Raw genomic sequence first — 25964 nt, forward strand, 5'->3', positions numbered from 1 at the left:
CCAACCTAATACATTCCAGTCAGGGGGCATGTGGAAAGAAGCCTTAGGGACAATAAATTGTCTTTGTATTATTTACATTTACAAGAAAATACAACATGTGAGGTTGTGGGATGCTTTAATATGCCTGCCTTGCATCTTACAGATGAGGAAACTGAGGATCAGAGGAGGTAAGTGGTAGAGCTGGGATTTGATGCCAGAGCTTCATCACTTACTCCATTGCACTCTTGAGATGCAGGAGGTGGGCACCAGGCTATAACTCTGGACCTTGGTCTTGGGATTTGAGACAATGCGATGTGGGAATGGATGAGTGTGGGAGCACAGGAATGACTCAGCCCAGGGAGATGGCTTAGGAAATGGGGCTGAACTCTGCCCCGGGATCACCTGTGGGTTATTACCTTTAGACAGTTGAAGAAGAAGCTTTGATAAAGAATAACAACACCTGTAAGGACTTCCTCATCGAGGCCATGAAATACCATCTGCTCCCTCTGGATCAGAGGCTCTTGATTAAAAACCCAAGGACCAAGCCCAGGACTCCAGTCAGCCTGCCCAAGGTAAGTCCCAGCCCACTACCAAGAGCTGAGACTGTGACCTGGGGATGGCCTTGCACCCCTGCCTCCAAGTCTCTGCTCACCCATGGCTGCCCTGCATCTCAGTTGTGTTTAGCACCTAGGAGGTGGAGTCTGCTGGCTCTTCTCAAGTCTGCTGGTGCCTCTCTCTTCCAGGGTCTTCCTAAGAGTGTCAAGGTAACTTGCAGTGTCACCAGGGAGTTTTGAGAAGAACTCAAGCTCTTGTCTTCTTCTCTCTTTCTTGTTTCACACCAGGGTTTGGGCTCTATTTCATTTGGAAGCAGAGGAATGGCTGTGCAAGTTTTGACTTAGTGGAGGCCACAGCAATCCGCTCTCTAAGCCATCCTTTGAGTCAGAATAGCCCTAGTCTAGTTTCTCCCCTCACCACAGAGCCAATAAAGACAATTAGGGCTGCCAGAGGAGAGAAGGGCCCTTGAGGAGCCCGACAGGCAATAAGGCAGGGGAAAGGAATGGGGGAAATGAAAGCATGTGAGGGAGCCAGGGGGAGGGAAGGGTGAGCATAGCAGGGGACCATGATGGAGAGTCTATGCTGGGTGCTGGCTGCTCTGGTCCCCTGTGAGTCCCCTTCTCTCCCCGGTCCTCAGGTCCCTCACCTCCAGAATGAAAAGAATGCTGCAATATATAGTCTGTAAAGTTCTTTCTGGCTTGGCATTTGCATCATCTTTCCAGGATCCTAACATATGAAGTCTATGGGTGAGGTCCCAGCCAACCCAGGAGGAAGGGTGGAGGAGAGGGGTGAGTCATGTTGGCTCATCCATTACAAGCAGGTGAACTCCGGGGTTGTGTCGACCCTCACCTTGCCCTCTTCTTCCCCTTTGTGGTTTGCCTTACTCCTCACCTGCTGCTTCCAGGAAGGGTTTCATGGGGCGCAAGAAGCATGTTGTCCAAGACTCAATGTTCTCTCCATTCTGTTGTGTGACACCGGATCATGGAGAACATAGTGGCTGCAATGTGAATGTCTCAGATAATAATAGAAGCAGCTGACATTATTGAGTACTTACTGTGCACCAGGCAGTGAACTGAAGGTATCCCACAGAAGGTAGAAGTAATTATCCTAGTTCAGCAAGGAGGAAGCTGAAGGCCAGAGATGTTAAGGAACTTGCCTAAAGTCAACGTAGCTAATGTGGTAGAACCCGATTTTGAATTGAGTTTTTCTCCCCCTCCAAACCTATTCTTGAACCCATACCATCTTGCACCTGCTCCACCTTTGTAAACCTGAGAGTTTTACCTACCTGTTTGACGCCTGTTGCCAGTGCTGGCTAGAAGGGGAACTACAGGGCATGGACTGCTGTCTGATAGACCATTTGCCTTACTGCATGTTGATGTGTTTTGTTTTGTTGGAATATTGCATTGAAATGTCTTCGTGTTTTTCAAAGTGAAAATAACTTTATTATAGAAATATGTGCTCATTGTAGGTTATTAAAAGGATACTGCAGTTTGGAAATAAAGTAAAAACCACCTGAAACCCCTCCACCCAGGGACAATCACTTTGGTGAATTTCTTCTGGACATATCTCTGCACACTTATTCACAAATAAATCAAAACACACACTTTTAGATAAATGGACTCTTGCTACACAGATTGAAATCTTTTTTTGTCTACTCAACCAAGTGTCACAGACTACTTCAGTGTTATCAGTATGGGTAAAACCAGCATTTAAATTGTAATGGGGTACAGCATTTAATTGTATTTATGTACTGTTATTTATGTGCTGTTATTTATGTAACCATATTGATGGGCCTTTCAATAATTTCCATTTTTAGATATCTAAACATTTATATGTCAGATATCCTTTTAAAGAGGGCATCTTGTTTTGGTTTGCTTTTCTTTAGCTGTGAGTAAGGTTAATCTTGGTTTCATGGGATTTTTGACATTTGTTTTGGGTGGGGCATGGAACTTTTCTGTTCATGTCCTTTTCCCATTTTTTTTTTTGTTGGACTGTATGTTTTTTTTTATTAATGGTTTTTAGATGTGCTATTAAAAGAGTTTAGGTCTTTGTATGTATTTTAATATTTTTTTTCTTAGTTTTCAGTTTGTCTCTAAATTTGTTTATAACATTTTGAAATCCTGAAAAAATAATAGGTAGTCAAATTGATCTGTCTTCTGCTTGATGCACTTAGAATTGGTTTTTGTGCAAGGAGTGAGAGTAGGAATTCAGCTTTGTTTGTATGGTAAGTCATGAGCCAGTTGCCTCAAAGTTATTTTATTCAATAGTCTTCCTCTTTCCCATGGACTTGAATGTCACCTTCAGTTATGGTCTGAATTTCCACCAGCTTTGTTTCTGAAGAATACTGATTCTAAGGTACACCGTTGCATTGTTTTGTGTGCAGGCTGTTTCTTACACCCTGGGTTTTCAGCTGGCCTTGTTGCTTGTCTGTGACTTTTCTCTTTGGAAGCTGAGTTTCTCATCCTTTCTGATATCAGGGTAATGATGTGTTTTCCCGGTGAGTGTATTCTGGAGCTAAGGAAGTGGTGCATCACTGGCCCATTTTCTTTGTGTGGTAACCATAGCCAGTGACCTCTCCTTTTTATAGGCTCCCCATCTGGGTGTTACCACATACACCCACACAAAAAAAACAGTTTTGAAAATCAAAGCCAAGTGTGTGTCTGGGCCTGAACTAAATAGCCCGACCTCCGACCTCAGCAACATACCTTGTGCCCCTTCCCAGATACTTTGTCTGTAGTTGAGCAGAGTCCACCCCTTGTTTCAGGAAGCCAAAGATGTCCCCATGTTGCCTCTACTCCTTGAGAACCATTTATTTTCCAATGAAATGTTTAGATTTCTGGGCACATAGCCTTCTACAGGCGACTGGAACCATGATTTCCTTTGAATCTGTTGTAGGGACTTAAAAAAAAAGGCATGGCTACTCTTTGCCTCGTTGTTCCCCCAACTTTAATCTTTGAATGATGTAAGATTGTATTGTCCACCCTGCTTCTCAAACTCTTACTCCTGTCACCACTGTGTGGGCACTTGGATTAACAAGATCCCTACTGCAGGGTTGAGGAATGGGGTGTGCTGAGGGGAGCTGTCGCTGTGAAGATTATAGACTGAGCTCATTAAACTGTGACAGAAATAGGTCAGTGTGGTCATATCTCTGCTCTACAGAGTTCACTCAGAGAGGTTAAGTGACTTGCCAAGTTACACAGCTAGAGAGTATAGAGCTGGGGTTTTAACAAGGTGTTCCATTACAAATTCTTGTGCCAAACTGCCTCCAGGAACAGGTTTTCAGGTTTTGGTGGCAGATGAAAAAAGATTCTTTTCTTTCTCCTTCTTTTATTTTTTTCTTTTTTCTTCTTTCCCCTCTTCCATTTACCCTTTCTTCTCACCTTCCCTTCATTTTTCCTTTCTTTTTTCTTTTTCTTTTTCAGCAAAATATTCTTTCATTACAGCACTATAATATCTCATTCATCTTATTAAAAGATGCATTTCTAATACATTTATTTCTTTAAGTCAAGACTTTATATTTTTAGTGCACTTTTAGATTCATAGCCAAATTGAGGGGAAGGTAGAGATTCCCCGTATACCTTCTGCCTCTACAGTGTGTAGCTTCTCTCATTATCAACATCCAAGATTATTTTCTTTTAGGTTTATTGAGGCATAATAATTTATTCACAGTAAAATTTGCTTTTTTTTTAGGGATGCAGTTTGATGAATTTTGACAACTATACACAGTCATATAACCATCATCTTCATCAAAATATGGAATATTTTAATTACTCTAAAAAATTCTCTTGTGTTGCTTTGTAGTCAAGCCCCTTCTCCCACCACCACCTCCTGATAGCTACTGATCTGATTTCTGTCCTTACAGTCTTCTCTTTTCTAGAATGTCCTATAAATGTCTTTATGCCATATGCAGCTTTTTGATCTTGCCTTATATCTCTTAGCATTATGGGATAATGCTTTTGGGATTCATCCATGTTGTTTCATGCATCAGGAGTTCATTTCTTTTTATTTCTAAGGAATAGTCCATTTTATGAATGTATTATACTTTGTTTATCCATTTTTCAGTTGATGGACGTTTGGTGTCCAGTCTTTTGGCTTTTACAGATAAAGCTGCTTTGAACAGTCACTTATAGATCTTTGTGTGGACATATATTTTAATTTCTCTTGGGTAAATACATTCTTTTGGGAGTAGGATTGTTGGGCTGAGTGGCAACTATACCTTTAACTTTTTAAGAAATTGTTAAACTATTTGTTTAGATGACGGTGCCATTCTGCTTTCCCAGCAGCAATGTATGTGAGTCTTTGTTACTCCATTGTCTCACCATACTTGTATTATCTATTTTTTAAAAATAAAAATTGGCTATTCTAATAGGTATGTGGTCACATCTCACTGTGGCTTTAATGTAAATTTCTCTGGTTCTTGATGTCAAACATCTTTTCATGTGCTTATTTGTCATTTGTATGTCTTCTTTGGTGAAATCTGTGTTCAAATCTTTTCAAATTTAAAAAATTATTTTCTAATTATTGACTTCTAAGAGTTCTTTATGGGTCTGGTCAACTCAAAGTCTTTGCTTTTGACCATGACATGGTACTAACCCCACACGGATGTTGGTAGCAGGTCTAATTGCCGAGCATGTGCCAGGCACTGGGCTGAGTGATTTACATCTGTTACCTCATTGGATTGTGAAGCCTGTCATCATCCTCCTTTTATGCATGAGGAAACTGAATCTTGGGTTATGTCACCTTCTTGCTATGTATTATTATCACTTTCTGCATTATAGATTACCATAACTTTGGTGGCTTAACACAGCAAGCGTTTGTTATCTCACAGTTTCTGTGGGCAGTGATCCTGGAGGGGCTTAGCTGTATTGTCCTGGTGCAGGACCTCTTATTAGGCTGTAGCCAAGCTGCTGGTTCGCACCGCAGTCCTCTCCAGGCTCGTTTAGGGAGGATCTGATTCTAAGCTCACTCTCGTGGTTGCTAGTAGGCAACAGTTCCCCACCCCATGGCCTTCTCCATAAGCTACTTGGGTGTCCTCAACACATGGCAGCTGACTTCCCTCAGAGTAAGTAATTTCTACAGTAAAAGAATGGGAAAGCTCGCCCATAACAGGAGCTGTAGTCTTTTAATAACCTTCTCTCAAAGTGATATTCCATCACCTCTGCTATATTTTATTTGGTGGGAGCAAGTCAGCAAGTCTAGCCCACACTCAAGGGAAGGGTGGTGATTAGGTTCCATGTCTCGAGTGGAGGAGTACCAAAGAATTTGTGATGTGTCTATAAGCATAGCTAGTAAATAGCTGAGCTGAGATTTAACAGAGTGATTCCAGACCTTGCCTCCACACTTTACAAAAGCATTTTAGCTGAATACTGGGTAGAAAGAAACCCAGTTCTTACCCTCTGAGGACTTTTAAGAAGTCCTTTTGAGAAAGTGAGGTAGAAATATAGAAGTGGCCAAATGAGGAAGAAGAGAAGTTAGGAGACAATGGGGCTCCCTGAAAGAGTGGCCACAGGAATTCCAGGGGCCAGCAGGTTTGGGCTTTCATGAGTCCAGTCCAAGTTGGCTTTCTGACAAAGCTGACTTTGAGAAACTAAGTGGTGGAGAGAGATTTGTATTGTTTTCAGCAATTCTCAGCAGTGAACTGTTTGCCAGCCAAATCCCCTCCCTGGAAGAAGCAAGACTCTGCCTTGAGATAGCTGCAGAGGCTAATGAGGGATTTTTTTCTTGTGCCTCATACACACTGATCATACTGACACATTCAAGCCAGAACAGCTAATAGCCTCATCTGAGCTCCCACACATTCACCGCCCAGCACTTTCCCCACGGCTGGGTTGCCATGGACAACTAGGGGCTGTCTCCCAGACACTCACAACACTCCTACATTACCATGTGCTGCAGATGGTAGCAGAGAAATGAGATTTCAGGAAGATGGAAATAAACCCTTTAGAGATGTACTGAATGTGGCACTTTTCACTGTCATCTCAGTTCAGTTGACATCTCTATTAAACTTTTAGATGACACCAAAAGCTCATTTGGGCTGATAGTGGGTGGCTTCCTCCTAGGTTGGGCTGTCCTGCTTTCGGAAGATAGTGTTGCCAAGGCTTGTTGGCAGGGTGGGTCAGATGACTTCTCTCCTGGGCCAGGCCGGTGACTGGACACTGCTCTTCCCTCATCTTGATCCTTCCAATAGACGCAGGCTGTACCTTGGAAAACACTCTGGGGTCCTGAAAAAGCCCCATCATTATCCCTGGAGTTACTGGTGCTCACTCTCCCATTCACAGATCATAAGTATCCTTTTCTACCATTTGTTGAGAATCTGTTTTTTAGCAACTGTTTTAAATGGTAGTAATGATTCTGGCATTGAGCTAATAACAGAAGCTAACATTTAGTGTGTGCTCTTTACCAAGTGCTGCACTAAATGACTTAAGTCATTTAAGCCTCCTGACACCCATGGGGGAAGTATCCTGTCACCCTGGTGTTTTAGGTAGTGGAAGTGGGCTTGGCAAGGGTGAGTGGCTGCCCATGTTCACACGGTGAGTTAGTGACGGGGCTGGTGTTTGAGTACAGGTGTGTCTGGCCCCAGAGTCCATTTCCCGCTCGTGCTCTCCTCCCCCCGGATATTGCTCTTGCGTTGCTGCTTCTCCACCCCTCATTTCTGCATCCTGGCTGTCGGTCCTTGCCTGGAGCACCTGTTGCTCAGGAACCTGCTTGGGACAAGTCTTCTGCCTCAACCTCGACATGCTCCTTCGGATGAATTTTTGGTGTTAGCCCTGCGGCCCCACGCACCAGGGTAAGAGAGACTCGCTTCCTGCCCTGGCCCGAGGGACCGACTGGCTGGGCCTGCCTTCTGCCCAGCTCACCGGTCATGGAAGAGAGTTTGGACACACACTCTACCTTTGCCTGTGAACACTGTGCAGAGCCTAGTTCATTCCACTCACCTGAGCGCAGAGTCTACGAGTTAGGGTCTGGGTCTGGCTGGGAAGTTCTGCGCTGTTCACTCACTGCCCTTTTTCTGGCCAGTCTCTGCTCGCTAATGGCTCTTTGTATAGACCAGTTGTTAGATCGTAAGGAGGGGCAACAGCCTTGGCTCCCAGGTCACACTGGTAGAGTCAGACTCATCCAAGTGAAAGAAATAGTATGATGTGTTTTTGTTCTTAAAAGCCATCTTGTTATGCTGGGAGTGCAGTTTCCTTCCTAAGAAATCAGATAGTCTTTCCATGGTCTCTCAAACATCCCTGAAGCAAACGACCACTTGGCTTTCTAAATTGAGGGTGTTTTCCTTGGGAGTCTATCCAGTAGCTGTGCCCTGTCGAGTCTGGCTCACCAATGTTGTGTCACCCAGAACTCCCTCCTCCCCAGAGGATCTGCAGCCTTCTACACAGGGATGACTGAGACTTGGAGTCAGGGCCCTGGGTGCCCTGTCAGACTCTCAAGTACGCTGCTGACCTTGAATGTGATTAAGTTTGGTCTAGCATGATTGTTAGCCTGGAACCAGTTCTTTATTTTGTGATTCCCATATGACCACTGATAGTTCTTAACTCAGAGTTAGTTACCTTGAAGGATAAATGTTAAAAGTAGTGGTCATTAAACAAGCTGATTTGATTCACTAATTTGTATTAAAGACATTACACATCTTTGGTAAAGTAAGACTTAGGATGTTGGGGAAAGAAAGAAATAGGCCTATTGAACTCTTTGGGCCTGAGTTTTTCTGGAAATGTCAAATGTGGGCTTACAAGAAAGAACGGATCAAGTCTCTTCTTGCCCTGACAAACTGTGGTTTCTTTAAGTAGCTGGAAGTTTACAGTTTCAGAGATGTAATACACATAGACTCTGGGGAATACTCATTTTTATCTAATTGGTTGCTAAGTTCAGGTATCTATGGAAACAACTATCCATTAGTAGTCAAGATAGGAAATTTGTTCTTTTTCACACTGCGCAATTACACGGCAATGAGCATAGTGCTCCATGTATGATGGTTTTTTGCAAGACCTGCCATAGAAATTGGGTTTCTTATGCTTACGAGAGAAGCAGAAAGCACACCTATTCCTCCCTCTGCCTTGAGCTGCCTCCACATTTTCAGAAAGCAGTGATTTGCAAAACCTCATAATTGCTCTTCCCAGATCATTGTACAGCCTCTCACCAGTGGTTTTATGCGCTCAAAGGTAAATTTATTTTGAAAACCTTCTTCTGTATCATTTTTGTCTGTGTACATCAAATTTTTGCATTTCTTTAATATTGTTTCTGTGTTACTATGGAAATTCTCAGAGACAAGTGCTGGATTTTCTCCAATATGAATGTACTGATATCTCCCTACTTTGGTGGAAGATAGTTTCTGGGACATGGTTAAGTCACCCGAAGCTTTGCCTTTTTTTTTGTTTATGGCAGAAGCTTTGATAGTTGCTGCAAAGAATTGATAGCTTCTGTCTTCTGGTGGTTGAATCAAAAGATGGGAAAAGCTCCCTCTTTCTCTTTTTGTTTGTTTTCCTCAAATTCTGTCCCTAGAATTGTAATCTGGTGTCCAACATGTCTTAATCCAAGACAGAGATATTCTGGCAATTTTTTTTTTAAACTGTGTTTTTTCATTTAACTCTTTGTATGCGGTCTTTACTATTCATTTATTCTAAATAAATATCTGAGTCATTACTTTTACCTCGTACCCTAAGGCCCAAGGATTATCTTAGTAATTGAGGCAGATATTTTTTGTTGTGCTGGCAGGGCTAACTGTCTAGAGGGGAGACAAAGTTACCAGACAGAGCATAAAATTGGGCTCTTTTAGTGGGAGAACCCTGGGCGTATGTGATCTTGGGGAAGGACCTGTGATTCAGCTTTCAAGGTCAAGAGGTTCTCTTGGAGGAAGTGATGTGTAAATTGAGACCTGAAAGATAAGCAGGTGTTAGAGGAGGGGAATCAGATTGGGGAAGAGTATTTTAAGGAGAGGAAACAACTTGTGTGAGGATTTTGGATACTTGACGTCATTGCAGAAAGCTAAAAACTAGTTTTATTCCTACTTAGCCCCAAAATCAGATAGCAAAGAAAATCCTTGAAATGGTTTGACTTCATTTTAACTTGACCAACTCAAAACCAGAAAGGCAGTACAAATTCTAGGTATGTTTATGAACTCAGGTCATTCAGCCCTGGAGGAAGAAGTTGGGCATTGTCTGAAGTTTGCCAGGAGGCTGTGTTCATTAACGTCCCCTCTTGAACTGTTCGTGGATCTCAGCCAAGAATTACTGATAGGAAATAATGGAGAATTCTGCATCTCTCTGAAAAGGACTGCTCCTGACAGAAAGCAGCAGACCTCCTGAGCAGAGGAAAGTCAAGTGCAGAACATTTATTTCTGGAGGCAACAGCATCCCTGAGCCTGGACTATGTCCTGGGTTCCTTTGGGATAGTCCAGAAGTCAGAACTGAATTCTGAGTTTTTGAACACTGGTCACTCACATTTGGTCACAAAGGAGCTGCAGACTAACTCTGATGACCATTGACCACCCACATGGGCAGTGGGTGAGCCTGATTCTAGAATCCTGGGGCATAAATAATTGATCTTGAGCAGTGGTGGTCAGCCCTGTATCTGTCTCCCTCTGTGGTGGATAATGTTCAGCTGAGGGGTGTGCTCCTGTGTGCTGACACAGATTTCGATGATCACTCCTCTCCCCAAAATCACTTTGAGGAGGAGTAAAGAACACTATGATAAGTATAATGGCAAAAATGGTTAATGGCACATCATCAGGAAATCCCTATATTTGTAGGAGGAAAACAGTGGTTATCAAAGTGTGACTCTTCGAATTGCAGCATCAACATCAACTTGTTAGAAATATGTATTCTCAGGCCCACTTCAGACCTACTAAACCAGAAACTCTGCGGGTGAGGCCCAGCAGTTTGTGTCTTAACAAGCCCTCAAGGGGATTCTGATGCACACTGAAGTTTGAGATCCACTGGGGTAAATAAGACAAGCCTCAGGTAATGAGAAGATCCTGTGACTTATATTGATTGTTTGCCTGTGACTTCATCTCTTTCTCTCCACTTAAGAAAGCATATTGGAATGAGTGAGTGAGAGTAATGTCATTGTGGGACACCCATGAATTTTGTGTAAGCTTATTGAAATATGTAAAATTTTGTTAACTCTGGTGCTTTAATTTTTATTTATTAATAGCTCATGACAATTGTCATAGCAATGGGGATACCACAGTGGAGTGATGACGTTCTGTTGCTACAGCCAAAACAGTGACTTTCATTATTTTGTTTGTTTTTAAATACTACGTCCTACACTAAGAAATATGCCTAAATTGCTTTCCAGGAGACACATACATGTATGTATAACCAGAACAAGTATTTCATGAGATAACATCCTTGTATTTTCTGTGCTGTTCTATTAAAAGTGTGCTGGTTGAAACTTTTTAAAATTGATTTCATGACCCACCAAAGAAATGTGACCTGCAGTTTGAAAACCATTGTGTAGTGAGCTGTCCTGGCACAGACCCTGTCTTTAGAGTGGGGCAGTGAGTAGCGGAGAGGGCCTGCCTTCACCTCTGTGTCAGATGCACTTGGCTTTCAGTCTCTTCTGCTGCTCTTAGCTGTGTGGCCCTGGGCAGTTTCCCTATATTCTCTGAGCTTTACTTTCCTAACCTATCAGTGTGGATGGTAATATCTGCCTCACTGAGTTGCGATGACAGAGGAATGACAACATACTTCACATGATGACTGGCAGTGGTAGCTGCTACCCTACTTGTAGAAATAGTACTAGTAACATTATTTTTCAGAACATCATCAGTTACATACATCTTTGTGGTAACCACCACAAAACAGTGTTTTACAATTTTTTTCCCATACTCCAGTAAATAAGTACCCCCTACAGTCTACTCATTCAAAAATATTTTTGAATTAATTTTAACTTAAAAATGCATCCAACTTCTATACTCTATTCTAAAATACATTCATATGTTGAGATATATATATGAATATTTCGTTTCAATATAAAATTTAGTCTCCTTGCCCCCGGTCCTTAAGGACACGCAGATGGTAGAAGATGCCCCAAGTGGCATCACATGACCCTAATACAACTGTGAGTAGGGGCACTTGGGAAGCATAGACTTAATGGTTGTGTTTCTGTGGGAAGATGTTCACTAGACTTTTCTTGAATATTCATACTTGTTGGTGATCAGGGGCAGCATCTTCATGTATGTAGCTCTGTAAACTGGCACTTCAGGTCATCCATGGACCCTGAGCAGTGAGCCTGTATGTAGCAGGGGTTGGTAACCCATAGGTCTGGATGTTGGGGCAGCCAGCTAATGTCCACTTGTCTCTCTGGAGGTCATGATCGTGGTTGGTGGCCAGGCACCCAAGGCCATCCGCAGCGTGGAGTGCTATGACTTTGAAGAGGATCGCTGGGACCAGATCGCTGAGCTTCCCTCCAGGAGATGCAGAGCAGGTGAGCCGCGTGGTCTCCCGGTGAGCCGCATGGTCTCCCAGTGTGCCGGCTGTCCCTAGCTCCCACTCCCACCCTGCAGGTCTCTGCAGGGTGCTGAAATTCTGCTCCCTGTTTCTGGAAACATTGTGCATTCCACACTCCCTTCCTTTCCCTTCCCCACCTGCGCACTTTCTAGCTGTACCTTCTGGGATCAGTTCTTACGTGCTTAGGGACTTTAGGCTAATGCAAATATTTGCTTGACACAAACAAAATTAGCAATGCAAATCTGAGAAGAAATCCAATGAGTCCCATAGTGATTTCCAAATATCACAAGTTGGATAGATCCCCTGGTGTAGGAAATGGCAACCTACTCCAGTATTCTTGCCCTCAGATCACCTTCTCTGTTAAACTATCAGTATTTATATGCCTGCCTCATTCCCACATTGTCACTTATCGAAATGTGAGTCATCAGCTGTTTGAGATGACCTTGATGCCTTGGTTTCCTGTGCCTCAGGTGTGGTGTTCATGGCTGGCCATGTGTATGCAGTGGGCGGGTTCAATGGCTCACTGCGTGTGCGGACAGTGGACGTGTATGATGGGGTGAAGGACCAGTGGACGTCCATCGCCAGCATGCAGGAGCGCCGGAGCACGCTGGGTGCAGCTGTGCTCAATGACCTGCTCTATGCCGTGGGGGGCTTTGATGGCAGTACTGGTAGGTCCTGGACTCAGTCACCATCCAGCCTGAGACATGCACTCCATGTTACTCTGGTTTGAAGCTTCCCAGGTGGCACAGCAGTAAAGAATCCTCCTGGCAATGCAGGAGACATAAGAGATGCAGGTTCGGTCCCTGAGTTGGGAAAAATCCCCTGGTGTAGGAAATGGCAACCTACTCCAGTATTCTTGCCTGCAGGATTCCATGGACAGAGAAGCCTGGCAGGCTACAGTCCAAGGGGTCACAAAGAGTCAGACACAACTGAATAACTGAACCCACAAGCCTGGTTTGCTCAGCCAGCTCTTGGGCCAACCTTTGGTCTCTCTGTAGCTACTGTCCCAAGAACATACCCATCCTTCCTCCCCTCCCAGCTTGTGTGTCAGAGTCACACCTTCCTACACACACAATGCCATCCATGTGCTCTCATTTCTAGGTTCCAGGAAGTACCCTACCCTCAGAAGAGTCCCTTTTTTCCTTTCTAGTGTCTGGGAACTCATTTACTCCACAGACAAAACATAGAGCAAGCTCAACTGGAGGGTGTCTCGGGACTGTGATCTGAACCCTCTGCTGAACAGACGGGAGAGCTGAGGTTCAGTTGTGGGAAGAGACTTGGCTTGAGTCACACGCCTTTCTCCATTGCCCTCCCTGCTGCCCCACCAAAGCTGTGCAAGGCTGTGACACTGCAGAAGCGTCTCCTTGCTCCTGGTGTTCATCTCGCTCCAAAGTCAGAATCAGAAACTATTAATACTAGTGGACATGGACTTGGAGAAATTATCTTACCTCTTCTTCTATCTCCAGGTGGATGTCTCTGTAAACACTTGACTCTTTTGGTCCCCAGTGACATGAAAAACAATACGCTTTATCCCTCTGAAATTTCGTTTCTGTCTTCACTAGTTGGTAAACTTTTGCAACCTTCTCTTTGCCTCTTTCATGTAATTCCAAGTTATATAGCCCCTCCAGAGGCTGCTTCTAGTGAGGGGGGACTGGGAATAAAGAGAACAAAGGATAGTGGGGCATTGTTTCTTTTAGGCATTGCTTTTGACTGCTAGTAGAAAACCTGACTACACCATAGCTTAAACAAATGAGAGCTTTTGTTTTACTTGTGAAACAAAGTCAGAGGTTGGCAGTTGCTGACTTGGTTTAGTTGTTCAAGGATCTTGGGCCAAGATCTTGCAGAGTCTCTTAGACTTGTCCTCATGGTCACAGGGTGGCTGTTATAGCTCTTGCCAAAACGTTTGTATTCCAGGTAGCAAGAAGTAGTGGGGTGGGGGGAAGGGGTCAGAGCTGAGAAGGGGGGCTCTTATCAGAAAATCAAAGGCTATTTCAGAAATCCTGCTTAGATTGCATTGACTTGGTCACCCCCAGCTCTCAGGAAGTCTGGGAAGACAAGTTTTCATCTTTCTAGCCTTTAAAATTGAGGAAGACAAGGGGAAAGAAGGTTGAAATAGGTGTTCAGTGAGGCCATCTCAGGTATTTAGTCCATTCTGTGGTTTTATGATTTACTTTAGACCCTCATTCTTCTCACAGCCCACTCTCTAGGTCAGGTCTTAGTGGTCCCCTCAGACAGACACTGCAGATGTGTTTATGGAGGTGCCATGGGATGCATGGTGAGGCAGAGGTATTGCTGAGTCATACTCCCCCAGGTTTTTGGCCCCCAGGTCTGCACTCTTGCCCCATCCTCACTCTCAGCCCAGCAGGGTGAGGCCTGGCACCATAGAAACCTCATGAGTCGCTTGTCTCCCAGGGCTGGCGTCGGTAGAAGCCTACAGCTACAAGACTAACGAGTGGTTCTTCGTGGCCCCGATGAACACGCGCCGTAGCAGTGTAGGCGTGGGTGTCGTAGAAGGTAAGGAGCGACAACGGACGGCTTCTTTTCCTGCCCTGGCCCCCGGGCCTTCTTCCAGTGTCCTGGCTCTGTTCCTCTCCTTACTGCCGAGTTGGATACTAGTATCCTGATTAGCGGATGAGAGGGGTTGAGACTCAGAGAGGTGTAGCTACTGGCCCAAGGCTAGAAATTAGGTGAGCTGGACTGGGGGTACCAGGAGGAGCCTAGAGGGAAAATGCTGGGCTCTCGTTTTGGCTATTTATCTATATCACAAGATGGGAAGTCCAGAGTCAAGATATAACCCAGGAGCACAGTGTGTTTGGGAGGGTGAGAGTCAGTTGTTTAATCAGTTTTGTCCTCATATTTTATGTCGAGGATTGTCAGCAGAGCCCTGAGTGAGGTGGGTGACTTTCCCCAGTTTTGATTAGTCTGAAGGGAAGGTTGGTGCTGGGTCCTGCTCAGTCAGGAACGATGTGTGTGGTGAGGTAGGAAGAGGGGTGCGGTCTGGGGCCTGGCTGGACAGTGCACTGGAGCGCCAAGTGCCTTCATATCCAGTTTCTCGTTTTGTTCCTAAAACTCTCGAAGGAGAAGGGCAGGACTTGGATTTCCTCCACTCTTCAAAAGGGGAAACTGAGTCCCAGAGGAGTAATCAGTGTGCCTGTCCCACACTGGAAAAGAGCACAGTCACTCCTTGAACCCAGGTCTCCAGGTTCTAACTCAGACCATTGGCAAATGTTATTAATAACTGAGAGGAGTTTTAGAAATATATATGATTTCAACATATTAAACCATAGAGTATTATTTGTACTCAACTGCTATACTTCACAGGACAACACTCACTTATTAGCCTGTCCTGAAGTGGGAATTTAGTGGAGAATCTGTGCATTCACACAGGTACACAGGCATTTTCTCTTTCTCACGTGTACACACAGCTCACACGAGTGCTTCGGGGAGAGTGTTGGGCAGGGAGTTAGACATTAATAGGAATGTAATTTTCTCTTGCTGCATCTCTTGGTCTGTACCAATATTACATAGTTTAAATTTTAATTTAAAAGTATATTGTTCTAACGCACAGAACGAGTCACCTTAGTGAGTGCAAGGATTTTGTCCTTCTACCAAGATAAATTGCTTCTTGCACTCTCATCCTCCTGGTGAAACAGAAATTGATTTGTCTGCCAAGCATAAGTGCTTTGTCTAGCCACTTTCCCATTTCCCCCCTTGCTCCTTAGTCAGGAATATCAAACAATAGTGTAGGGGTTAAAAATAGCGTATCCCTGAAAGGAGAAACCTTGAATGGGTATTTTTTCAGCTGACATAGGGTTGAGATGGTTGATGGGAGTTAGAGGAGATGCCTTCATGGCGCTCATCAGAAATATTCCTCCTGACCCCCTTGACAGAGGCTTCTGTAAGCATGTTCTGCATGGCAGAAGTGCTGTGCGGTAGCACACCCCGTCAACACGGAGGACAGACTGGGGGTTTATTTATCTTCTCCATCCTGAATCTGAAGCTATTTCGGCTGCCACCTCCCTCTCCTCATCTCCTTACCACGACGTCACAGCCTGACCGACAACTGGGGACAAAAACAGGAAAACCAGGATCTTTAGCTACCAGCTGTCCTGAAGAATCTCTATGTAGAAAAAGGGACAGTGAGGTTGAGAGATGAGGCAGAATCTCCCAACAGAGCAGAGATGGTGTATTTTAGAGACTGGGATTGCCCTCAGGAGCGTCTTGTCTCCTCCACACCCCTGGCCTGTCTCCTCCCTTGTGATGGATAACTGGCCAGGCAGGTGGTTACCTCTGAGCCAGCACACACCCCAAGAGTAGCTTGGGTCCTGGGGGAGCCTGTCTGAATCAGGGTTTTGCTTTCTGTCTCAAGAGCAAAAGGGCCGGTTGAGAGGGCTCTTGAGGCAGAAAACAAAACCAGGCTCAGTGATAGAAGAAGAAATAATTTTACATTTGATGCAGTAAAGTCTTGATGGTAAAACATTGTTCTTAGCCTGAGAATCTCTTTCTGACTTAAAATAATTGCAGATTTTTCACATATTGGTTGCATTCTTGGTGTGTCTCCATTAAGAAAGTACATATTGACCAAAAAGAAATCTTTTGATTAGGTAACCTTTTAAGTAGATTTGCATCTGGTGGTATTTATTTAGCCTGCAGCTAGTATACATCCTTATTATACACTTATTACAGTGTAGATCCTTATTATAACTCCAGGGTGCCCCACAGAACTGAGACCTCAGATGAAGTAGGACCCCCACACCCAACACACACACAAACGGAATCCCACTGCATTCTAAGACTACATGTTAAACCAAAATGTTCAAATCTCTCTGGGAGAGCTCAAATACCAGTTTCCTGCCCCTTGCCCAACCTCACCACCATCCTTAGGCCAAAATGATGCTCTTCGATAATAGCTTACGGTACTTTATTATAAAAATAGGTGATGGTCAGCAGAAAGTAATACAACATTGTAAAGCAATTATCCTTCAATTTTTTTTTTTTTAAGTTTAACTTGAATGTAATCCAATAGATCAATATTTTTCTTTAGGATTGCACTTTTTGTTTTTGGTTAAATAAATCTTTGCCTATTCCAAGATAAAGAAAAAAAATAGATGATGGTACTCCGAGGTTCTTGTGCATGGCTCAGAAATTGTAAGGGGATCTTACGGCAGATCACTTCCAGCCCCTCTAGCCCAGAGTGCGCACAGAGCACTCCATTCACACGCTTTGCCTGCCTGGCTGGTGGATAGAGTACAAAACATGGTGAAGGCAATGTTTGGGTTCCTGTTGGAGAATATCTTTCTATATTTGTTCTGTTTGCTGTTGTGAGCCTTTAGCCAGAAAGTCTGCCAGCCTGGCTGCAGCAGGGGCCCTTAAATTTTCCATCTCCCTGGTGCCTTGTTCTGGAGAAGATCTAATATAGTTCACCAGTGAGAATATGTTGAGCCCTGGTGACGCCAGGCCATAGCTTTGCACTGGGTGTTTGGGGTGCTTTTTGAGATTAAGCTTCTGTACTGCTTTGAGGAGGAGCCCAGGGCTTCAGAGGAAGTAGGAGGCAGAATCATGTAGGATGCTTGCTCTGTTTGGTCTTCCTGGGGAAGGAGCCCTGAACCCTGATGGAGGTGAGGGTGTGCTGGTGGGTTACAGGCAGAATTTCAGCTACGCTCCAGTTCCATGCCAGGGTCCAAAACACCCTCCCACCCCTGGCCACTTTGTCTGTTCCAGGGAAGCTGTATGCTGTCGGGGGCTATGATGGGGCCTCTCGCCAGTGCCTGAGCACCGTGGAGCAGTACAATCCAGCGACCAATGAGTGGACATATGTAGCGGACATGAGCACTCGCCGCAGCGGCGCAGGTATGGGGTGGGGTAGGGAGTTGGGGTTCAGGGGGCAGGCCGTGTTTGTTCTCACTGGTGGGTCTGGAGGCCAAAAGCTTAACGTTCTACCTTATTTTCCCTCCCTCTCGTCTGCTTTCAGTGTATGTAATCCCACTTGCACCTTTGCAACGAGTTAACCTTTCTCAGGGGGATCCCTCTGTAGAGAACCAGTGGGATCATATTCCCTTCGTTGTCATCTCTTCCATTTGTTTGGAGGTGTCCACATCTCTTGAAAGTGAAACTTGCTGTGTGCCGGGTGCTCTCCTAATAAGCACTTTCTATGTCTCATTTATGTTTAATCCTCATCACAGCCCTGCAGGGGTTCACCATATAGCTCACACAATGTAACTCCACTCAGCAGGTTTAGAAAGTGAGCCATCCAGGGGTTAATTAGCCCAAGGTCCTGTCATTCATCATTTTCATTAGTCACTGGCAGAATCAGGATTCCTACTCAGGTCTGTCTCCCTTCAAAGTTAGCTTTTTCTGACCTCAGATGATCTGAGTCTCGTTCTTATGAAGTCCCAGTCTTCCCTGGAAAAGCTAAAGCTTGCCTGTCTTTGTCTTAGGGGGTCAAAAGTCAGGTTTGTATTTGGAGATAAACTGGTGTCTCTTCCCCAACTTTTCTTCACGTCAGCCCCCTCCTGGGGGAAGGGCAGGAGCTTTGGGATTTTCCAGGAAGTGGAGCAGCAGCCCCTTCTTCCCTGCTTTGTCTGCCCCATCACGTGGGGGCCCAGGGGAGAGGGTCTGGGAGGGCAGACGGAGGTGGTGGGGGCTGGGCACCTGCTCTCTGTCCCCGGTTCCTGTGGCAGTGGTGACTGATGACCACCCTGGCTGCCGGGTAGGCCATGTGACTTCTGGGAAGGGAAGCCACAACTGAGAGCTTTTCCCCACAATGTTATTACTTTATTATCTTTGTACTTTTGAAGATTGAGTTGTGATCTCATTTTATACCACCAAACACATGACCACTTCCTCAGCATTCCTTGAAAATTAGGCTGTTTTATTTTTTTTAGGCTGTTTTAATATTTTTCAAAAATCACTGTATACTCAGTAGTTAGAAAAAAAAAAAGCTGTATGACTCCATTTAAGAAGCATTTGTGTTTGGAAGGCTATTTTTAGGGAGCTCGTCTCTGCCGACCCTGACAGGTTGGCCCTGAACACACAGCACATGCGTGGAGGGCAGGAGGCCTGGACCTTGGTTCTGGGTCCACTGGAGCGTGCTGTGTGGTCTTGGCCTCCGCTTCTTCAGATGTGAAATGAGTGGGTTGCCGCAGGCATTCCCGACAGTCCAGTTGAGTTCGTGTCTCCTGGTTCTCCTTCCTTCACAGGACTCTTTTAGCAATTTCTGTTGATAGTATTGCTAGAGTCTTCTTTGTACTTACTGGAAAGCCTATGTGTGACTGAGGTGTGAGAGCTAGTGGTCACAGCCCAGGGAGCAGGGGCAGCTCCTCAGGAGCAGAGCAGAGCACTGAGGCGTGTGGCTGTTCCCGGGAGCGCTTGGAGCAGAAGGTGTGGAGAGGCGGCCCTGAGCAAAGCTGAGCAGAGCCACCTCAGAAAGTTCAGCCTCCTTCTGTGGATAAGCTGCCTCTGGAGGCCTTACTGCTCTGTGTCGGGCTGCCCAGGGGTCACTGCTGAGTGGATGCCCTCGGGCTGCTCATGCCTCTCACCTGGGCCAGAGGCCCTGGATGGTGACGAGGAAGGCACAGGGACCTCAGTTCAGGCGGCGTCTCTTTCCCCAAGGTGGATTCTTTCCTCAGTGCCCTGGCCTCAGGCTCCCGGGGCAGCATTGCTTTAGAGCTTCACCTCCCTAAGATTCAGGGAAGCCTCCCCTCTGGAGTTGGGCTCCCATGTACTTGTCCTAGTAGGTGTTCGTTGCTGGCTAAAGCCTGGAGACTCTGGCATGGGGGCCCCGGTGGCTCACACTGTTCACCTCTGTGTGAACTTTAGCGGAGGAGGCTGCAGAAGGGCGCGGTGTCCCTGAGTGCCTCCTCAGCAGGGGTGGGCAGTGCCCGCAGATGGCTGTGCGAAAAAGAGGCCATCTCTAGGTTCCAGCGGATGCTCGTTCCTCTGCACATGGAGAAGGGGAAGGTGAGGCAGCTTGGGAACACACTGAATTGTGTTTTTAAAAATCCGTCCATCGGATAGCCGCTGTTGATGCAACACCACCATCTGCTGTTAGTTTAGGGCAACTGCAAGGAACCATTTGCACACCCGCATAATTACTGGTGGGATTTTATGCATCTTGTCATTCAAGCAGTATTTGTTAAGAACCTACTATATGCTGTCAGGCACAGGGCAACCTACATTAATAAGGCAAGCATGGTTCTCGTCCGCATGAAGTTTATATTCTGGAAATTGAGACCTTGGGTCTGAAACCTGGCTGCACGTCGCAATCACCTGAGGTACTTTTTCTGATTCCTGGTTGATGTCTCTGGGAGTGAGGCTGTGGAAGTCTATGTTTTCAAAAATTCCCCAGCTAATTGAGCTGCAGCCTGTCCATGGAGTGGAGTAGTCTGTGGTCCACTGAAACTACCCATCTAGTCCGGCTCCCTCACTGTACACAAGCGAGAACCAAGGCCTTGAAAGGGCAGCACCACCTGGTGGGCAGGTTAGAGACACAGGTCCAGAACCCAGGTATCCTGGCCACCACGTCAGCTGCCCTGCCACCCACCTGCTTTCTGGATTTTATTTCCTTGACTTGTATTGTTGTTGTTCAGTCTTGTCCGACTCTTTGTGACCCCACGACTGCAGCACGCCAGGCCTCTCTGTTCCTCATCCTCTCCTGGAGTTTGCCCACGTTCATGTCCATTGCATTGGTGATGCCATCCACCCATCTCATCCTCTTGTATTAAAGGATGACATCCCCTTGACTTGTATTAGAGAATGTCAAAAGGTTATGCCGAAACCTATGAACGATGCAGTCCTGGCCCTCAGCTGAGGCTTATCAGCACCGAGAGTGGTTCAGGGCCCCTCTGCCACTTAGGAGGAGAGCCGAGGGGCAGAAAGGATGGCTTCTGATTCCAGATAAGCAGGGAGGTCTCAGCAGTCATGATCTCAGCACACCTGCTGTGTCGTTTCCATTTGAAGTCTCTTTACTACACACACACACACACACACACACACACACACACACACACACACACACACACACATTATGTATATTTTTATGTGTTTTTAAATAGAAATGAGGTCATATTTGCCTTCTATTTGGAGGTTTTCTGGTTGGTGATTTTATGAGGCAGGCAGGGTGTCATTATATTTGTTTTACAGATGTGGACCCTGAGTTCTAGAGAGACAAAATTGCACTCCCCATGTCACCCTGCCGGTGACGGCTGTCCAGGACAGGTGCCAGGCCTCCTGGTTTCTGGTCACGGCAGCCAACCTGAGGCTGGGACTCTGTGCTCTGCCTTTCAGGGGTTGGGGTCCTCAGTGGGCAGCTGTACGCCACAGGTGGGCATGACGGGCCCTTGGTGAGGAAGAGTGTCGAGGTTTATGATCCTGGAACAAACACCTGGAAGCAGGTGGCAGACATGAACATGTGCCGACGCAATGCAGGTAATGTGATGGCTCCTTCCTGTTTTCCTTGTGGGGATGTTGTGGGTGTTTTCTCCTTGCAAACACTGGCCCTAAAAGAGGCAGAGCGGAGAGCTCCCATGGCCTGGGGCTGAGCTTGTATCCTGAGCGGGGAGTGTCCATTTGCTGGGCAGGGAGAGCATGGAAGGAACCCCCAAAGCTAGCCAGAGGCCCCCCTCTTAGAGGCAGAAGGTTCCTTCCTTCCCAGTGAAGCATGATGACTTTCACTGCACATGGATGGACTCAGACCCAGAGGAGCAGTGTGCCCAGGCCCAATGGCTTTGTTGGGTAGCTAAGCCTAGAGCTGTGTGGACAGGGCCACACAATGACACTTGGTTCTATCTTTTCTGTGCCGATGTCTGAGAACCTCTCACTTCCCTCCAGAAACTGATTTCCTTCCTTTCAGTGGTATCCATGAAAGGATTTGTGATCCATTCTCCAAAAGGACCACTTTCCTTATTCTCTTGTTTGTATTTCCTGTCTCTCCTTCCCTTCCCCTCCCCTTTTCCTTCCAGTAGGAATGATTTTCCTGTGTTTAGAGTTTTGTTCTTGGAGACTGAAACCTCGATTAAACCATTTCCTTTCAGACCTTTGCCCTATGGGTCATGTCTTATGTTGGTATATCTTGCTTTATGTCTTCTCACTCTATCCAAGTGTTGGCTTAGCCCAACTTCCCTGGCTGGAAATACAAGCAGGTGACTTTCAGGCATACTTATTTCCTTTATGCTCAAATTACTTGCTCGCTAAACCCATTTGCAGCTGACTTGTTGAAAGTGTAAATAGAGGGGAGTTTATTAATTTGCTCATTGTCTAAGCCTGCTGTGATATAACTTGGCATTTGGCCTTGAGCCACATGAATGAGGAATTACAGAACCTTCAAGGCAGCTAATGCAAGAATTAGGTTTAGATGTAAATGCATGTGTATGCACACATTCGCATATAGATATTTCTATTTTTTATAACAAGTTTGGAATCTTGCTGTAATACCGCTTTATTAAAACCTGCCTTTTTAGATCCACTTTACAATCTTTTATGAATATCTGATTATAACACTAAGCCTATTTACATAATATTATTTTAAATGGCTGTAACATAATTTAAAGAGCCAGGCTGCTGTTGGACATTTAGGTCATTTCCATCTTTTCTGTAAGTAATGCTTTGGTTATTATAAATAGCCTTTATAGCTAATTAATGCACACATTTAAAATTGTTTCTTAGAATAAAAGGTCAGAGTGAAATCTTGGATTCAGAGGGAGTATATATGTTTTTGACATCGCCCAGGAAAGTGGTGCCTTTTATGCTTACCAGTATTTGAGAGTATGTTCACCAACACTGGTAATTACTACTTTCTCAGCATCACCCACCCCTGTATTGGGCTTCCCTGGTAGATCAGGTGGTAAAGAATCCACCTACAATGCAGGAGACCCCAGTTCGATTCCTGGATCCAGAAGATCCCCTGTAGAAGGGATAGGCTACCCACCCCAGTATTCTTGAGCTTTCCTGGTGGCTCAGATGGTAAAGAATCCACCTGCAATGCAGGAAACCTGGGTTCAGTCCCTGCGTTGGGAAGATCCCCTGGAGGAGGGCATGGTAACCCACTCCAGGATTCTTGCCTGGAGAGTCCCCAAGGTCAGAGGAGCCTGGTGGGCTACAGTCCATGGGGTCGCAAAGGGTCAGACAGGACTGAACAACTAAGCACACAGCACATCCCTGAATTAGGGCTTCCCAGGTGGCAAAAGTGGTAAAGAATCCAGCTGGCAGTGCAGGAGACGTGGGTTCAGTCCCTGGGTTGGGAAGATTCCCTGAAGGAGGTCATGGCAACCCACTCCAGTATTCTTGCCTGGAGAATCTCCAAGGACAGAGGAGCCTGCTGGGCTAAAGCCCATGGGGTCAAAGAGTTGGACCCGACTGAGCATCTGAGCACATAATCCCTGAATCTTATTTTGAAAAAAAAAAAACACAGAATATTGGACTGTGGCCTTTTAAAGTCTTAATGAGCAGTACTTAATTTTCCTACTCTTGAGTCCCTGTTACATGAGACCTTGCCCCCAAACCAGCTGCCTCTGAGATCAGGGTGGGTGGAAAGCCTTTGCCCTGAAAACTGTATGTAGATTTAGACACCAGTTGTATGAAGGGATCACAAGCACAACCATTAGTGCCTCACAGTGTTGATGAAACAGGGCTTATCAGGGAACCAAGCAGAGTGGAAGTAGTGTGGGTGAGATTCCCTGAGCTGTCTTCTTTCTTAGCTCAGATTGAGCGTGGGAGGCCTGTGTGCCTGTGCAGTAGAACAGGGCCTGTACCTATGGTGCTCTGTGCCAGAGCAGGGAAGATCTGTGGGCCTGTATCGCTGTGAAAGCTGCCTGGTCAGAGACATGACCTTGTTAGGAAGGGGGCTCCTCAGAGCCCAGTGACTGCTGGGTATTCATTCGCTGAGCAGACTTAAACCTGAGGAGCCAAATATCTATTGTGCTACCACAAAGGGAAGGAAGAGCGCCCCCAGGGCAATCTAGACTTGTCTCTCGCCCACTCCTGTGCTCCTGCTCTCATACCTCCTCTGGCCTCTATTTGATTCCCAGGGGTCTGTGCAGTGAACGGGCTCCTGTATGTGGTTGGCGGGGATGATGGATCCTGTAACTTGGCTTCGGTGGAGTACTACAATCCTGTCACTGACAAGTGGACGCTGCTGCCAACCAACATGAGCACAGGGCGGAGCTATGCAGGTCAGTGTGCTCCACCCCACCCATACCCCAACACTAGGGCCCGGGATGGGGTGGGGCAGGTGGGGCCCAGGTCAGTTTGCTTAACTTGGGACCAAGTGCCTCCTCCAGGGATGGCAGAGATCGTCACATGTCACTACTCCTTCATGCTGTGCCCACAACAGATACCTAAAATTAACACTCCTTTCCCCAGTGAAGTTGAAGGTAGCCTCCGAACTCTTCTTAACAGCGTTCCAGGGAATCCCTTCCAACTGATCTCAGTTGTCATAAGAGGTTTTAGAATTTCATTGCCCTTCCTGACCAGCCTCCAAAACCAGGAAGTACAAGATAATGTGCATGTAAGTGATAAAAGGAATGTGCTACACAGGCTCTAGGACATGACATGTGAGAAATGCCAGAGTTAGGGAATACTTCCTGGAGGAGACAAAGCCTGCTTAAACTTAAAGGCTGGGTCACAGCCACACAGATAGCTGTTTTTTACCGGATACCCACTCCCTGCACCACAAAGCAGTGTGTTAGATATGGTAACTCTTTCACAGCTTAGCTATTTCCCCTCATGTCAGACATTAAGTAGTTCTCAGAGTCTTCTTTTGCTATAATAAATAATGCTCCAATAAATAACTTTGTTTATAAATCTTTACCTACAAGATATTCTTTTCAACAATCCTCTGGTTGAATGAGACTGTATCCCTCCATTTTATAGATGATGAAACTGAGGTTTGGAATGTTTAAATAATCTTTCCAGGATCATGTGACTAAAAAAAGCGTCAGAGTCAGAATTCAAACCCAGTCCTAAGCCCATGCCTTTCGTGCTGCCATAACTCAGGGTTGGGGGGGGTGGGTGTGAAGCAAGAGAGGGAGGAGGGAGGAAAGAAGCTGCTGTAGAAGCTTTTTTTTTTTTTTGGCGTGTGAAATCAGTTCCCTGACCAAGGATTGAACCCGTGTCCCCTGCACAGGAAGCACAGTCTTAACCACTGGATTGCCAGAAAAGCGCCTATGGAGGCTTATTCCTGGTGGGGTGTGTGTGTGTGACAGTTTTGGTGAGGTGTAAGGCACAGGATCAGAGTTGGTGGGGCTGAGGTCAAGGGTCTCTAGGGAGACAAGCAAATATATCTATGTAGCCCAGCTTCTTGTATCTGGTTCTCCAGGAGCTGGAAGAGTTAGAGCTAACATTTATTTATTGAGCACATACAATATGCCAGTCATTCTCCTAAGTATTTTATGACCATTATCACTCAGTATGACTCCAGTGGTATTCTTATTCTGTGTTTCATTAGAAAGGTCACTATTTCATTTTGTTTGGATTTTAGTGCAAAGAAAGACTATGCCGTGCAGGCTCAAAGGGCTTTGTATTGCGTTCCGTCTGCCCAAGGCTTCAATTAATGAACTTATTTTACTATTTTTTTTCCTCATTGAGGATTTTTATCAACTAAATAGAAAAGATTTCAGGGCATTTTGGTCCTAGAGTGACTCTGTTCTCATTGTTACTTATTAAAACCAGCACTATCATTTTCTCTCCGAAGCTGAAGTGAAAAGTGCAGGGCATTTTCCTATATGAGGCAGGGAGGCCAGTGAACGATACCCCCTTGGCTCCATGTGAGTTTTAATGAGAGGGGAAAGTGCAGGCGTGAGTGGTTAGAGTTTTGGGTATGTGCTGAGTATTTCATGTCCATTTCTTTACTGTTTGCTTACTCCAGAAGTAGGTGGGAGGGAGATGAGCAGATGTGTAGCTTAGTTTCAAACCCATTGACTGAGTGAATCTGCTGTCTTAGAATCTAAGGAAACGGCCTGACATGCTAAGATTTATGGACAAAGTTAT

The 25964-nt window shown here is 45.5% G+C and overlaps 1 protein-coding gene and 1 non-coding gene across 3 annotated transcripts in view; both read left to right on the forward strand.

The window, feature by feature from the left end:
* The window catches only part of KLHL3 (kelch like family member 3), a 122629-nt gene that overhangs the window by 89735 nt on the left and 6930 nt on the right, over window positions 1-25964 (forward strand). For both annotated transcript variants that reach the window (XM_005682967.3, XM_013965577.2), the window contains exons 8-14: window positions 402-551; window positions 11841-11958; window positions 12452-12649; window positions 14394-14495; window positions 17703-17831; window positions 21267-21407; window positions 24005-24148. In XM_005682967.3, coding sequence (XP_005683024.1) covers window positions 402-551; window positions 11841-11958; window positions 12452-12649; window positions 14394-14495; window positions 17703-17831; window positions 21267-21407; window positions 24005-24148 — 982 coding nt within the window. The remainder of the gene's footprint in view (window positions 1-401; window positions 552-11840; window positions 11959-12451; window positions 12650-14393; window positions 14496-17702; window positions 17832-21266; window positions 21408-24004; window positions 24149-25964) is intronic.
* Window positions 7272-7381, forward strand: MIR874 (microRNA 874). Its single transcript, NR_129796.1, has one exon. It is a non-coding gene; the product is annotated as a microRNA 874 (primary transcript).

The sequence above is a fragment of the Capra hircus genome, chromosome 7, assembly GCF_001704415.2.
Source record: "Capra hircus breed San Clemente chromosome 7, ASM170441v1, whole genome shotgun sequence".
NCBI classification, from domain to species: domain Eukaryota; kingdom Metazoa; phylum Chordata; class Mammalia; order Artiodactyla; family Bovidae; genus Capra; species Capra hircus.